This window comes from Cnephaeus nilssonii (assembly GCF_951640355.1).
Source record: "Cnephaeus nilssonii genome assembly, chromosome: 16".
NCBI classification, from domain to species: Eukaryota; Metazoa; Chordata; class Mammalia; order Chiroptera; family Vespertilionidae; genus Cnephaeus; species Cnephaeus nilssonii.
In genome coordinates, this window is record NC_137087.1 from 40026427 (window position 1) to 40042629 (window position 16203).

General features: G+C 39.0%; 1 protein-coding gene across 3 annotated transcripts in view; it reads left to right on the plus strand.

The window, feature by feature from the left end:
- Window positions 1-2319: 2319 nt before the first annotated feature.
- The window catches only part of HELLS (helicase, lymphoid specific), a 33330-nt gene continuing 19446 nt past the window's right edge, over window positions 2320-16203 (plus strand). The window contains exons 1-7 of one of the 3 annotated variants that reach the window (XM_079793589.1): window positions 2320-3215; window positions 3636-3757; window positions 8641-8763; window positions 11135-11191; window positions 13875-13911; window positions 13998-14062; window positions 16001-16039. In XM_079793589.1, the coding sequence (XP_079649715.1) occupies window positions 3185-3215; window positions 3636-3757; window positions 8641-8763; window positions 11135-11191; window positions 13875-13911; window positions 13998-14062; window positions 16001-16039 (474 nt within the window). In that variant the 5' untranslated portion in view covers window positions 2320-3184. The remainder of the gene's footprint in view (window positions 3216-3635; window positions 3758-8640; window positions 8764-11134; window positions 11192-13874; window positions 13912-13997; window positions 14063-16000; window positions 16040-16203) is intronic. The other 2 variants (XM_079793590.1, XM_079793591.1) reach the window with 2 other exon arrangements.

The window sequence follows — 16203 nt, forward strand, 5'->3', positions numbered from 1 at the left end:
CCAACGCCCCCTTTTCTCTGACTTCCCAGAGAGCTAAGGCAACCCAGCCTAGTGTTTTCCTGTTGCTTCTATGCTAGGCCCTTCCTTGTTTTACTGACCCCAGCTTTATTTATTTATTTTTTAATATATTTCATTGATTTTTTTTTTTACAGAGAGGAAGGGAAAGAGATAGTTAGAAACATCAATGAGAGAGAAACATCGATCAGCTGCCTCCTGCACACCTCCTACTGGGGATGTGCCCGCAACCAAGGTACATGCCCTTGACCGGAATCGAACCTGGGACCCCTCAGTCCGCAGGCGGACGCTCTATCCACTGAGCCAAAACGGCCAGCTTTAATAAACATATGCTCATAGTCACCTGGACTTGTGTTGTGAAATTTTTCCTACACAAAAGTCAAGAATCCACTCACTACCGGCTGACCCTAGCCTAGAAAACCCACACAGAGCCAGGTCCCCTGTCCAGTAACAGTGTCTATTATCACTAGCTGACATTGTTTTCTATAGTTGTTTTGTATTGTTTCCACTACAATATAAACTCTGAGGTCAGAAATACTGGTTTGTTTGGTTTTTAAACCACTCAATTGTTAGTGCCCAATATAGTACTGGGCACTCACTCACTACCCGTGATGGAAATGGATGAGTAGGCTATTATTTTGGCCATTCCTCAGTGAACTTTCCCTTTATTTAGAGTATTTCTATTAGAGAGATTATGCACTTTGCCAGAAATTCAACTCAAATATTTAAAGGTTGAGTAGAAGAGAATGAAACAGGAATTGGAAGGATGTGGTGTCTGAAGGAACAAGTGTTTTTCCTAAAGGAATGATTGATAGTGTTATATGGCAATGAGGTTGAGATGAGGACTAAGAGATGTACATTAAACTTAGCATCTTGTGGATCAGCGGTCGCCAACCAGCCACTGGTGGTCTGTGAGGTCCGAAAGGTTGGTGACCGCTGGTTTAAGGAAATCTTTGGAGCATCGGTCGCCAACTGGTGGTGTGTGGACCACTGGTGGTCCGTGAGGTCAAAGGTTGGCGAAGAACGCTGATGTAGATCAGTGATTTCCTTATTTACCTGGGTGTGTATTGAGTGGGGCAGCCAGATGTGATTGAAGAATCAGTGGGAGGCAGGGGAATTAAAAATTGCTAATGTAGATAATTGTAAAGTTAGCTGTAAAAGGGAACCGAGCAGGTAATAAATAGCTGGTGGGAATAAAGGAGGTTGTCTCTTTGTTTTTTAAGATGGAAGAGTTTTGAGTATTTAAATGTGAATGGAAAGTATTCAGTAAAGGCTTAAATAGGGAATGGGATAATGTGTAATCTAAGATTCTTGCAGGGGCTGTAGGGAGATGGATCCAGAGCAAAACTGGAGGGGAAGTGGAAAAGGTGTTCAGATGCAGATAGATTTGTAAATTTGGTTTTGAGAATCTGAAAGCAAAGTCTGTCTGGTAAATATTTAGTTTGTGAGGTAGGCAGAAAGTGGAGTCATCTAATTTAAGCAAGAGGGAGCAGTCGTGTGTGTGTATGTGTGTGTGTGTTTTGTTTCTTTGGATTTTTTTTCCCCACTTCTATGATTGGATGGGTGGTGAAGTCATTAATATGAAAAGGATTTTTAGAAGAGGAAGACATAAAAAGTGTTTCAAAAGTCAGGGAGGAAGAAATTTTGGAGGATAGTTTGGTGAAGGTAAAAAATCTTATGTAGCCCTGGCCGGTGTGGCTCAGTTGGTTGGGGTGCTGCCCATGCACCAAAAGGTGGGGAGTTTGATTCCAGAGCAGGGCACATGTCCAGGTTCCAGGTTCGATCCATGCGGGAGGCAGCCAATCAATGTTTCTTACAGTGATGTTTCTCTGTCTCTCTTCCCCATCCTCTCTCTGAAATAAATTTTTTTAAAAAGAAAAACAATCTTACGTAGAGTGAGACTGATACCTAATTGTATTTGATTAGAAGGAGGTAGGATTTAAGAGTAATTATTAATTGAGATTACATTTTATCTTAATACTGAACTAGGAGAAAGACGACTTTGGATGGTGAACACAATACATTTGAAAAAATTTTATTAACCAATGTCATCCCAATAAATTCAATAAAACATTTTTTAAAACACTGGGTTTAAGTCCTGTTTTATCAAAAATTAACTGCAAGGTTTCTGGGCAAGCCAATTTTTCTCTGAGCATCCGTTTTTTTCACGGCAAGGTAGGAATAAAAGTAATCTCTGCTAATCTCCACGTGTTATGAAGGTTGCTGAAGATGGTTATGATAGCTGTACACTGTAAATCCTTGAACTTTGTACAAATACAGTTATTAAAGTTGTTGGAGTCAGAAATGGTATGGCAGGCATACCACAAATTCTGAGGTGGGGGAGGGAAACAGGAACTTGTTGAAAGGGACTGCAGACTACAAGGGGGGGAGGTGCCTGAAGGCTGAAAAAACAAACAAAAAAAACACAAGCCCTGCGCTTTCCTATAGGCGCCCACGCTGATTATTGGTGTACTGAATTACTGAATCTTTATTACTGGCCACAACGCTCGATTTATCACTGCATCCAGGTCTCCCTCATCCTGAAACAACTTTCTTGAATTCCACCATAATCTTAATTTACTATTTTTTTCTCTCCCATTCCACTCACAAAAGAGCCCTTTTCTTGGTTATTTCGGGGAATTTTAACTCTAAATGTGAACTGCGGACGGCGGGCGAGCTTGGCAATATTTGTTTGACATCCTCACCTGGGTGCTCCTCTTTAGGGCGTAAGGACCTCCGGCCGGCGGGATTTAATCACATCAGCCAGGGTGGGAAGGCGCCTGGCAAACGGCTAAGAGCGCTACCCAAGTACCGTCCGGTGCGTGAGGAAACTGGGCTCTCCGCGGTGGGCGGGCTCGCCCGGTACCACGGAGCTACCTAAACGCTGACTTCTGCAGCGGAACCCAGCTGCCCGGAGACACCGGTCCCAGTAAACGCTAACGAGCGCCCAGGTGCATTTTCTGCGCCAAATCTCGCGCCGCTGGGGGCGGGGGCGGGACGAGGAGCACGAAGTATCGCGAGATGACGGTGTTTTCCCGCGAAAGCGAAGCGCGCGTTTTTCTCTGGCCGGGATTTGTGGAGAGGACTGCGACCGGCCGCGGCTGAGGGGACGGCGCCCGGCGTTGCAGGTTCTTCGGAGAAGGGACTTGGCCGCGGAGAGTGTCCAGCCATGCCGGCGCAGCAGCCCGCGAGCGGCGACGGTGAGTGAGGAGAACCTTCCTCTGGGCACGGGCGGCGGCGTCCCGGGCAGAGGGGGCCGCAGCACGGAAGCTGCAGCCCGGCTTTGGGGGAAGAGCGGACCCCGGGCAGAGACTGAGGAGGAAAAGAGGGGTTAGAAGCTGCGCGGCGTGAGTGGAGGGTGCTCGGAATTGCGCGTCTTTGCGCGATACAGGAGATTTTACACGCGAGAGCCGCATTTTCCCCAGCGCCCCGGTTTGTAAACTGGGGTTCAGGCAACTTGTGGACACCGTGAAGACGGAGGGTGTCTCTTCCGAGCTGATGCTGGCGTCCCCGCGGGTCCCCTCGAACGTGTCTGGGAAGGAGAGGAAGGTTTTTATATGGAAGTTGAGTAAGTGGTCGTCTTTTCAAAACCGCAACTTGGAAGCCTTCTCCCCTCTTAGGGTGCCGCGCCCCTGGCGGGGCTGCCCCGCCGGAGCCCGCGGTCATCACCCCGGCCATGCTGGAGGAGGAGGAGCAGCTGGAGGCTGCGGGGCTGGAGCGGGAGCGGCAGATGCTGGAAAAGGTAACCTACCGGCCGGGTCCCGCAGCCGGCGGGGGCCTGGGGCTGCCTCCCGCAGGTGTGGTCCGGGCCCGCCTGGCCGGCCGGGCTGCGTCAGCTGTGGAGCGGGTCTCGCGTGTTCTCCCGGCTGTTTACGATGCTTATCGGTCGGAAACCTTGGCACGTGCTTTGGATGCGGCTGCTAGGAGGGGTGGTTTTGGCCTCCAGCGTGGCCGCCTCTCTCTTGTGAGAGAGCATTTCACATCGCCGGGTTAGCCATTGTAATGTTCCCCGGGCTGATGGTGAGTGCTTTTTTAGTGCCGTTTTCCACCTAAGTGACCCCCTTGCTTTTTGGTATTTGGGGCTACCACTTAAGATTCTGTAGGTGAAAGTGTGGTGTGCTTTTTCCGTAGGTTATTCTACTTGTGGTTTTCACGTACAGAGTATCTGTGTTGTAGACGAGTAAAAGAAGTTTTTAACCTCTTGAAAATTCAGTTCCGAAATACATTTCACTCCGATAAGGAAGTCCCACCCTGCTATTTAATTATTGCATAAGCAAGAAAAAGAATATCTAGCCACCAGCCCTTACCTACCACCTACCAGGTGATTTTCTCATAATAATTCCTTTAGCCCTCCCACTGTTATGATATAGGTACTTTTGATATCTCCATTTACATAAGACAAAACAAGTGGTTGGGGGTCACACACTAAGAACTCCCATGTGAACTGTGTGTGACTCCAGCGTTCTTGTCCTTAACTCTATACCCCTCTAGGGAAATACATACATTAGTATTGAACCAACTCCATGTAATTACAAAACCACGTGTATTGGGAAATAATGCTCTCCAAAGGCAAATGTTCTGTGAGGTAGGTTCTGTTCTCTCCTCATTTTAGGGATGAGGAAACTGCGGCACTTACAGGTTGCCTGGGTCCCCGCTGCTAGTAAACGGCAGAGCCAAGGTTGTCATGCAGGCGGCGAGGTTCCAGAAGTCACACTTTTTAACCACCATACTGTACTTGCATGCCAGTAACACAGGTTCTGCCATTACTGAGTATCCATAGTTGACAATAATCGGTTAAGGTGATATGTTAACAAATTCTAATAGAATTGGGAGGTTGACCTTTTTATTTTATTTTTAAATATATTTTATTGATTTTTTTTTTTTTTTTTTTTTTTTTTACAGAGAGGAAGGGAGGGAGAGAGAGAGTTAGAAACATCTATGAGAGAGAAACATCGTGAGAAAGAAACATCGATCTGCTGCCTCCTGCACACCCCCTACTGGGGATGTGCCCGCAACCAAAGTGTACATGCCCTTGACCCGAATCGAACCTGGGACCCTTCAGTCCGCAGGTGGACACTCTATCCACTGAGCCAAACCGGTTAGGGCGGGAGGTTGATCTTGAACCACTTTTCCTCATTCTCTGAATTTCCATAGTATTTTTTAAATTACTTATTTGACTCTTTCTCACTTTGTTTATTGACGGCACATCACTTTCGTTTCTGTAGACTCTGCATGTAGCAAACAGTAAATTTTATTGAATTCCTAAGTATGGTGAATATTTTGTAATTTATCACATAACACATAATAGAGTATGTAAATAAAATAAATATACTTACCAGGTACATTTTAAAGGAGGAATCCTGGGACAAGTGTCCAAAATAGATAGTTTCAACTTCAGATGTTTTAAGAGTGATAAATCCTTCATTTTTGTGTAGTATGTATCTTCAGTTTTATAACCCATGAAGATTGTTGGGTAAGGAACTATCATTTCAAAAAAGATATGAGGTACAATGTGAATACATTCCCAGAATACATAATAAGAGGAAGAAACATTTTTACATTGGAAAACAAGCTGTCAAAATTTTAGTACCATGAGTATTAGCTGATGAAACTAGCAATCAAATGACTTCTGCTTCCAGTGATATTTTTAAACTTTTGGACAAACATTTTGCAATTAGTTCTAAACTTTTTTTTAGAATTGTTATTGTTGAGAGATAAGTATAGTACAGCTAGCTCTTTTTTTAAAGCAGTTATGCAATTAACAGCAATTTTTAATCCACTTTTAGTCCTTCCATGAATAAAGCATATAGTTCTTTTTAATCCTTCTAATACAAGGGTATAATTTGTTAAAAAAAAAAAAAACAACCTTGTATTGTGCTCCATTGTCATTACGTTGTCTTTTTATGTAAGTATTGAAATAATTTGATTAATTTTTGCACTTGACATTTATAAATTATTTCCTATGTGATTTTGAAGAAAGTTCTAAGAATGAGTCTCTACCTACAAGTCTTTGGAGGCCAAAAAACCTCACTATAGAAGAGTAAAGATTCCTTTTCAGAAAATACAGTATTTATGGGCATATATTTAGAAGTATTTACTTAAGAGAGGAAGAGCCAGCTTAAGTCTTAATGAGAAGCATTTACTTTGCTTTAGGAGATTTTAACGTTTGTAAAGAGCCTAGACAATGACTTTGACATTCACGTGCTACACTTATTTTCTTTTTATTTTTCACCTGCATTTCCTTTAGAAAGAAGCCATTGTTAGTCTAGAATACTTAAGAGTAGCGTTAATGTGTCTGAAGTGGGGGAGGGGAAAGGTGAGATCTTGGGAGAGGTAAAAGGAAAATAGTTTATATTGTGTAGACTAAAATCTTAACTCTTCCCACCCCCAAAATCTGGGGTTGTGTTGGGAGAGATCGTGGGGTAGACAAAGGGAATTTATTTATGCCTTTGGTCTCTTGTTAGCATACACTTTCACTCTGCTGCCTGGCATTCCGAGCTTTCCACAGATGAAGCGATAATTTACCTTACTATAACATAATAAAGTTAAGTCAAGAAAAAGTAATGATAGATAAGATTTGCTGCAAAATTATTTTGAAATGCTTAAGACTGGGTTTAAAGGTTAACCATTGGGATAGTATTCTAATTACATTAATTGTAAATTGTTCATGATGGCATCTTAAAGCTTTAATTTTAAAAAATGGCTGCTAATTTGTGAACAGGATTTAAGCTAGAAAATATATGTAAATTAAGCCCAGAATAATTTTCACTAAAATTTTAAACAAATATATAAAGTTAAAAATTTAAGAATTCATTTTTATAAAGTCCTAAGTAATTTCATCTCCCCATTTGTAAGGCCCACCTCATTCATTGACTGCCTATGGTAATCACAGTAGTATATTGGTAGTAGTAAAAGAAAAGCTGAAAAATCTAAAAGAACTGAAAATCAAGTTTGATAAGATATTAACAGATTAACTGCATGGATAAGATGGGTGATTTTAAAATATTTTTTCTGTAGCCTTAGCTGGTTTGGCTCAGTGGATAGAGCGTTGGCCTGTGAACTGAAGGGTCCCAGGTTCGATTCCAGCCAAGGGCACATGCCTGGGTTGAGGGCTCGATCCCCAGTAGGGGACATGCTGGAGGCAGCCGATCAGTGATTCTCATCATTGATGTTCCTCCCTCCCTCCCTCCCTTCCTCCCTCCCTCCCTCCCTTCCTCCCCCTCTCCTCCCTCCCTCCCTTCCTCTCTCCCTCTCTGAATTCAATAAAGAAATATATATATTTTTTAAAGTATTTTTTCTGTAATGTGTTACTTTAGTTATTTTTATCCGTAGGTGTCTTATTGTCATTGGTTTTGTAATAGAAATTAAATTTATTTTGAAAGAAACTCTAGAGAGATCTAGGAAATACAAAAGCCAATATTCAAATGGTGCCTGATTAAAATTAATTAAATTATGCTACCTATGTCCATCTCACACACTCTTTGTCTTGGGAGTGGAATTGATGGTTGGTAGGATTTGCATATAGTATTTGGTTTCAGTAGGTGAAGTCAACTCTCAATTGTTTCACTTCAGCCCACCTAATACTTTTACTTTGAATTCAGTTTATACTTGGTTGGCAAATTATGAATTGAATTTGACCTGTTCCTGTTGACTAAATAGTTTTATTGAAATACATTTATGTTCACTATTAACATATTATACATGACTGCTCTTATGCAAAAAGGCATAATTGAGTATTTGCAGTAAAAACCATGTGATACTCAGATATTTAAATATTTATGCTTTGGCCTTTCACAGAAAAAGTGTGTGGGCCACTGAACTATACTATTGGTTGCCATTATGTTTTCTATCTTGTGTCCTGTGCTATTCTTTTTAAATATTAAACATTTATCATTGTGAATCCACTATTGTAGATGCTTAGAAATCACTCAACAAATGGTGTGCAAAAATAATATGTAGTAATTTAAAAACCAATAAAGCAGAACTTTGAAATCAGAAGTTGTACAGAGGTGAAAGATAAAGTAAAAGAAAACTAAAAGATAAGGGGGAAACTCGGGAACACAATGCTGCAGGAGGAGAGAGAAAAGGCTTGTAAGAAATCAATACATTTAACACGTTCCAATATTTTAACAACACAGTTTTATGATTCTGAAAGATGTTCTATTCCCTCACCAATGGCATTATTTTGTAATTCTAATGTTCTTTCAAATAAAACTGGTATATAAATTTTTTTCATTTGATTGTTTAAAAAATAAATTCCAACTTGAATTAAATACTCTCTAACTTTAATTGCAAATATTTTTAAAGGGACCCTTACCTTAGTAAATGGCAGTAACTGCACGTCCAGTGTCTGAAATTTCAATGTTTTGGTATCCATGCTTTCATATTACCAGATTGCCTGTTGAACCCAAGAATCATATTTTTTCAGCTATTTGTTCTAGTTTTTGGTTTGGAAATAAAATCTTTTTAGTAAATTATTTAATATTCTTTTAACATTTTCATTAATTACATGAAGTACATTAATTCTAAAGAGCATTTGTTTAGCCAGTGTGGTTACACCTTATGCAAAAAGTCAAAGTATGACCAAAAAAATCTAATAATTATGGAAGCTTTTTCTTTGGATAGGCTCACAAGTCTTGGGATAGAGAGTCCGTGGACATTCGGTACCGTAGACTTCAACATTTGCTTGAAAAAAGCAATATCTACTCTAAATTTTTACTGACTAAAATGGAACAACAACAATTAGAGGTATGTATATGTGATTGATGATGACTTTTGACCAAAGTATAGTTTTGTGTAACTGTCAGCACAATCAAGATGAAAAAACGTTTCTGTCATTTCCAAAAGTTCTCTTGTTTAGTAATCCCTGTGCCTCAGTGACGGCCACCACTGACTTTGTTTTCTGTCACTATGTATTAGTATTCTTTCTTCTAGAATTTTATATAAATGGAGTCGTATGGTAAATACTCTTTGTGTCTTGCTTCTTGAGCTCAGCATATTTTTGAGATTCACTTATGTTGTGTTTACTCAGTAGGTCATTCTTTTCATTCCTGAGAAACATTCTATTATATGAATATACCACCATTTATTCTCTATATATCTGTTGACTGACTTGTCCTGTCTAGTGATTTTTTTGGATGTTGGAAATTGTGAATTTTATGTTGCTGTCTTTTTTTTTTTAATTGCTTTATTGAGATATAACTGACATGGACAAAATTGCACATTCTTAAAATGAATAATTTTCTAAGTTTTGACTTACGTATGTGTAAACCTATGAAGCCACAATTAAGATAATTAACATAATCATCAACTCCAAAAAATTATTCCTGCCTGTCCCCCTTTGAGGTATAATTGACATATATTAGTTTCCGGTGTATAGCATAATGATAAAATATTTATATATTGCAAAATGAACATCACAATAAGTTTAGTTAATATCTGTCACCATACATAGTTAACAAAATGTTCTTCCTTTTCATTTAATCCTCATTTGAGGATATGTTCATTGACCAGTTGCCTTCCATACACACCCCGACTGGGGATCAACCCACAACCTGGGGATGTGCACTGACCAGGAATCGAACCTGCGTTCTTTTAGTGTATGGGACAGTGCTCCAACTGAGCCATGCTGGCCAGGGCCAGAATTTTCTTTCTTATGAGAACTTTTGAGATTTACTCTTCTAGTAACTTCCACATATTCAGTACAGTATTAAGTGTAGTCTTCATGCTGTACAGTACATCTTCATGACATAACTAGAAATTTATACCTTTTGACCTTATTCACCCATTTCTTCCTCCCCCTCAACTACCAATCTGTTCTTTGTATCTGTTTTTTGTTTTTTAAGATTCCACACATAAGTGAGATCATATGGTATTTCTCTTTCTCTGTCTGACTTGTTTCACTTAGCATAATGCCCTCAAGGTCCATCTATGGTTGTCACAAATGGCAAGGTTTTATACTCTTTCATGGCTGAATTCCTGCCCCTTTTTAATGCTCTTGCATACCTCATTTCCTATCTTCCTCTCTCACTTCTTCATCACCAGAGAGACATTGATCTGCTTTCTGTATTTAGATTAATTTGCAATTTCTATTGTTGATATGGTCTTTCAGCTTTTGTATGTCTGGAAAAGTCTTCAATTTGATTTCACTTTTGAAAGATATTTTTACTGGGTAAAGAATTTTTTTCTTCAGGACATCCTTCCCCATACAGTTCTTTAAGGTTATCACCTGACACCTCTACCCTCACACTCCTGATCTGCTTTACCTGGTTCTATTTTTCTTATTACTACATTTGCTGAGGGGTTTTTTCTTTCTTTTCCTTGCCTGAAGCCCCCTTTAAACCTTTGTATGGTAAAATGAAACAGAGAAAAAAAACCTTGAGGCCTTTTTACTTGGTTGACAGGAATATAAACTATTCCTAATCACTAGCGAGTTCAGGGATTGTTGCAGCTGCTTCTTTCTATTGGCTTTTCCCGGCCTTGGTGTGCTTACACTCTTACTAATCAGTGCCCAGCACAGACTTGACTGCTGATCTTCAGAGATTTCTTTGTGTGTAGCTCTTCTCTCTGGTACTTTACCCTGGGTGTGCTAGCACTCTTGTCTCCTCAACTCAGACTGCTGAACTGTGTTTGGGTTCTCCATTATTTGCTCTTGGAAATGGCCTTCAGGCAGTAAACTGCCATCTGAAAACACACTTCATTTGTTTCCTGTTGGTCAGTGTCCACTGTCCTTTGCTGTATGTTGTTTGAAAACCATTGTTTAATATTAGTATACTAACTAGAGGCCTGTCGTGCAAGAGTAGGCCTTCCTTCCCCTGGCTGCCGGCACCAGCTTCCCTCTGGCACCCCGGACTCTGGCTTCCCTCGCAGCCCCAGCTTTGTCTGGTCTAATTAGCATATTACACTTTTATTATTATAGATTTTATCTGGCTTTTAGTTGTTTAAGGCAGGAGGGCAAATCTTTTCCCTGTTCCATGAAATCTTGAAGTGCAAGTTCTTCCTTTTTAAAAAAATTTTTTACATCTTTAAAAATTCTTTATTCTTAACATGTTATTTGAGTCTTTTTTTTTTTTTTTACTTTGCATTTCTGTTTGTGACACTAAGAAAAATTATTTTACAGGAACTGAAGAAGAAAGAGAAATTAGAGAGGAAAAAGGAATCTTCCAAAGTTACTATGGTAATATATAGTAATCTAGAATATATTGTATATGTTACCTTAAATATTGAAGAAATTATTTTGTATTCTTTCAACTTTATTGATCATATATTTACTTTGATAATTTGTCTTTGTTATAAACTTTATAGGAACTTGTAAAACTGTTTCAGTGTTTTATATATGGAAGGAGAGCTCTAAAAAGTATTACCTCTTCAGTTTTTTATTCTGTGGACTATATTTCATATATGCAAAATTTTACTTTCTTATTTGGGGAAAATCTACAAATGTTTATACTACAAAGCATTTTATAAGTGGCCAGTACTTTTGGAGCCAGTAATGATTACTTTCTTCTTCATGTCTTCAACCTCATCATGTCAACTTACAGCCATAACAGGACATAATCAAAATCAAAATTTGTAGCTTGTGTATAGCTGTGACAGTGGACCAGATTGGAGAAGGTAGTCTTATAATATTTCAGATGATAGAATATTCATTTAAGGGTAGCCTGAATTTTATTTTTTTATTTTTTATATATATTTTTATTGATTTCAGAGAGGAAGGAAGAGGGAGAGAGAGATAGAAACATCAATGATGAGAGAGAATCATTGATTGGCTGCCTCCTGCACACCCCCTACTGGGGATGGAGCCCACAACCCGGGCATGTGCCCTGACAGGGAATCGAACCTTGACCTCTTGGTTCCTAAGTAGATGCTCAGCCACATCCATCCAGCTAGCCTGAATTTTAGATGTGATTTTTTTGAAGATTATGTTTCAACGTGAGGCTGTTTAATGGCATAATGATGGGAAATGTATAAAGAACAGCTGTGCTAATGAAAAGAGGAATAAAGAGGGTGACATTTATTGAGTACTTATGTGTTAGTAATCCTCAAAACAGCTTTTAGGTAGAGATACTGTTATCATCCCTGTTTTACTTATTTGAGAGACACATTGATCACTGCCTTCTGCATGGCCCCTACAGGGAATCGAGCCTACAACCAGGGCATGTGCCCTGACCAAGAATCTAACCTGCAACCTTTTGGTGCATGGGACCTTGGCTCAACCAACTGAACAACACTAGCCGGGCTCTGTTTTACATTTAAAGAAGCTGATGCAAGGAGATTAACTATAGGCCATCCTCATTTTCAGATTATGTATTTGAAAATTAGCATACTGATTAAAGTTTATTTGTAACCCCAAAATCAACACTCGTGTTTTTTATGGACATTCATAAGCATGTGCATGTGCAGAACGGCCAAAAATTTGAATCTCCCAACACACATTTCCTGCTAAGGTCAAACAAAGTGGTGATCTGCCTTATTTAAGCCATCACACTATAAACAGGTGTTCTTTTTGTGTTCTATTTAATGCTGTGATTTTTGTTGATTTTGCTGTTTAAAATGGCCTGTATCCACGTTGTGCCAAAGTGCTTTCTGGTGTTTCTAATGCGAGAAGGTTGTGTTGTGCATAATGGAGAAAATTCCTAGGTTAATAAAGCTTCCTTCAATAGGTACAGTGCTTTCAGCCCCGAGTTCAATGTTATTCAACATATATGTTAAGATAAAATAGTAACACACATAAAAACAAGGTTATATATTTCATCAATAGATAAAAATGTGACCAGAAAATGCAGGAACCTAGAGTGTGTATTTCTCCTAGAGGCAGTGGCTTAGTGTTCACCAATTTATTATTTGCAGTGAATTTATAGAACCTAACTAGTGAATGAGAATTCACTGTAACTTGCTGAAGATCACAAACCTGATAAATAATAATACCAGGATTAGTTTCAGGCCCAACACTTAGTTCCTATACCAAACTGCTTTTATTAGGAAATATCAAAATGCCAATAGGAGAATAGGTAGGGTATTTTTAAGTTATTTCATTCTTAGTGTGGTTAATGGTGATGTTAATGTACATAGTTCACAATGTTGCAACTAAAGTGGTTTTCAAAAACTGATATAATTTCAGGGATTTATTTTGGTTTTTTAAAGAACAGGCACTTCTAAGATAATTTTACTAATTTAACCATTTAATCCCTACCCTTCAGCCTATTGATTTAATTCATCCTTCACTTTTTTCTAGCTAATTTTTATTACCAGGGTTTTGTGTGTGTCTCCGTTCCCCCATCTCCACTTTGTTCTAAAGTTGCAAGTCATTAAATTTTGTCTACTCCATCTTACCAGTCCCTTTTAGTATTTTTATTTTTAATCCTCTTTTTCTATCATTATTTAATTGAGCGTATTGGTCATTTTCATTTCTCATACATGTTTACCTGTTCTTAATTTTTTTCCAGCTCTGTTTCAAACTGTGTTTGAACATCTCTTCCTCTCCCTTGTCTTCTCTTAGTATTATTTTTTTAGTCAGCATCCTTTTATTTCTACTTTTCATTGTATTTAACTTTTCATTTCACTGAAAATGAGTACTACTTTTATACAATACCAGTTGAATATCTTCAGCATAAGCATAGATGTACATGTCTTTTATGTGTAATTTTGAAATTTTTCTTGTAAAATAAAAAAATGAGGAAAGTAGAGCGTTCTGGTTACAAATAAGTTATAGTAGGAAAGTACATAAAAAGGTTATGAGTTGAAGTAAAGAGTTGTGGATGTGGTTCAACTGCAAGGAACATTTACTTAATCATTTCATTTTAATATATAATACCATAGCAGTCCTTAGAAAAATAATGTTCTAAATCCTTGTTCTGTAGGGTAAAAGTTCCATTGGTGCAAGTGAAGAGAATCCAGGTAAATTTCCTTATTCTAGTCTTGAGAATATGTGTTTATATTTTTGCATCAATTCCTATCAAAAATGAAATGAATTTTTTTTATAGTTGTGAGAAAGAAAAGAGGAAGAGAAGATGAATCATACAATATTTCAGAGGTCATGTCAAAAGAGGTAAAAATAAGGGGGAAGGGCACATTAGATTCAATGTTCAGTAAAAAATTTTGTGGATTTTAAACTACATTAAAGCTGAATGGATTGCGGTTATCTACTTGGTTTTTGAGCACGTTAAGTGTTTGGGGGAAGAAGGATGGCATCATCTTCCTGTTTGTTAAAGGAGCATGAGCTTGGCCTAGTCATAAATTATAATATACTAGAAGCCCGGTGCACGAAATTCGTGCATGGCGGGGGGTTGTCCCTCAGCCCAGCCTGTACCCTCTCCAATCTGGGACTCCTGGAGGGATGTCCGACTGCCCGTTTAGGCCCGATCCTGGTGGGATCGGGCCTAAACAGGCAGTCCGACATCCCTCTCACAATCCAGGACTGCTGGCTCCCAACTGCTTGCCTGCCTGCCTTCCTGATTGCCCCTAACCGCTTCTGCCTGCCAGCCCGATCACCCCCTAACCACTCCGCTGCCAGCCTGGTTGATGCTTAACTGCTCCCCTGCCAGCCTGTTTGCCCCCAACTTCCCTCCTCTGCCAGCCTGGTCACCCCTAACTGCCCTCTCCTGCAGGGTTGATCACCTCCAACTGCCCTCCCTTGCAGGCCGGGTGCCTCCCAACTGCCCTCCCCTGCTGGCCATCTTGTAGTGGCCATCTTGTGTCCACATGGGGGCAGGATCTTTGACCACATGGGGGCAGCTATATTGTGTGTTGCAGTGATGATCAATCTGTACTCTTTTATTAGATAGGATTGAAACCTCAAAACCTTAAGAATTTTGTTCTTGTTCCTTCTTGAAGACCATTGGGGAACTAAGATCACATACTCATTTCTAAAACCAGATCCTTTTTTTACCTTCTCACTTGTGACCTCATAATAGGAACTAATAAAAGAGCATCTTCAGTTATGACAAACCTTAAATGTTCCTTAAGCATATTTAAATGCATCACATTCTTATATTAAAAAATTCTAACTTTATTACCTACAAACTTTTTCTTTTACCTGAAATTTTAAAATTCAAGTTCTTTACATGTTCATAAAGTGTAAAATTTAAAATTTCACATAATTCTTGTCTTTACAGATATTCCTCCTTACCCCGCCCCCATTTAAAAAATAATAGTCAGTACCCACTTAGTTGGTTATGGAACACACTCAACCTGCAGTTGAAAAACGCTATTGCTGAGGTTTATTGACCTTTAGCCAATCACACCGTTGTAAATTTAATTCATCAAATGTTTGTAGTATATCTGAAGTCAGTCACTAAAGAAAGGTAATGGTCATCTTTGCCTAAGTCACCAGGTGACACTAGGTATTGATTGTCTCCACACCCTTAGTATCCAGTAGGAACTTCAAAAGCAGAACTCTTTTATTCTGTATTTTCAATTTGTCTTTGCCACTTGCGCAGGATTGCAAATTCAGATGTCTATGCACAGAGGCCTAAAGTGTGCTGGAGTTGAGATTATAATACTTTTGGGAATCAATTCTTAAGTAACAGGAGTAGCCACAAATTGATGGGTAACTACTCAACCCTGAATTTGGCTGTTGTCGCCCAAAAGCAGGCATAGATACACTGTAAACAAATGAGCCTGACTTTGTTCTAATTAAACTTTATTTATAAAAACAGGTTGCCAGCTGGAGTTGGTGCACAGAGTATAGTTTGTCAGCTTCTATACTAGAGGACTGTTGGCATGTGTGAATTTGGACCTCGTCTATTCAGACTTTAAAAAATGGAAAATTCAGGAGTAAATATCCCAATTTATGTGTTGCTACCTAATTAACAATTTTATAAGGCACTATAGGCTTAATTTTGCCTGAGGTCTTTCCATTTCAGTCCTATTTTAATTACCATGAGAGCCTTATCCCCATTTCCTGGCATAAAATCAGAACAGTAAATGTTGGTTAAATATATGAATGAACCATATACATTGTTATTTTGTTTTCTCCATTTTCTAGGAAATTTTGTCTGTGGCTAAAAAAAATAAAAAGAATGAGGTAAGAAATTCAAAATTGTATTAAATTTAGGAGTTATATTTGATTCTCTGATTATTATTATTTTAATCATCAGTATACTTTTTTCTCACCATTTATCCTATTGCTTAGCCTTTCAGAAAAGTGTCCATTTGCTTTTCCCGTTGCATGTCCAGTTGTGGCATCAT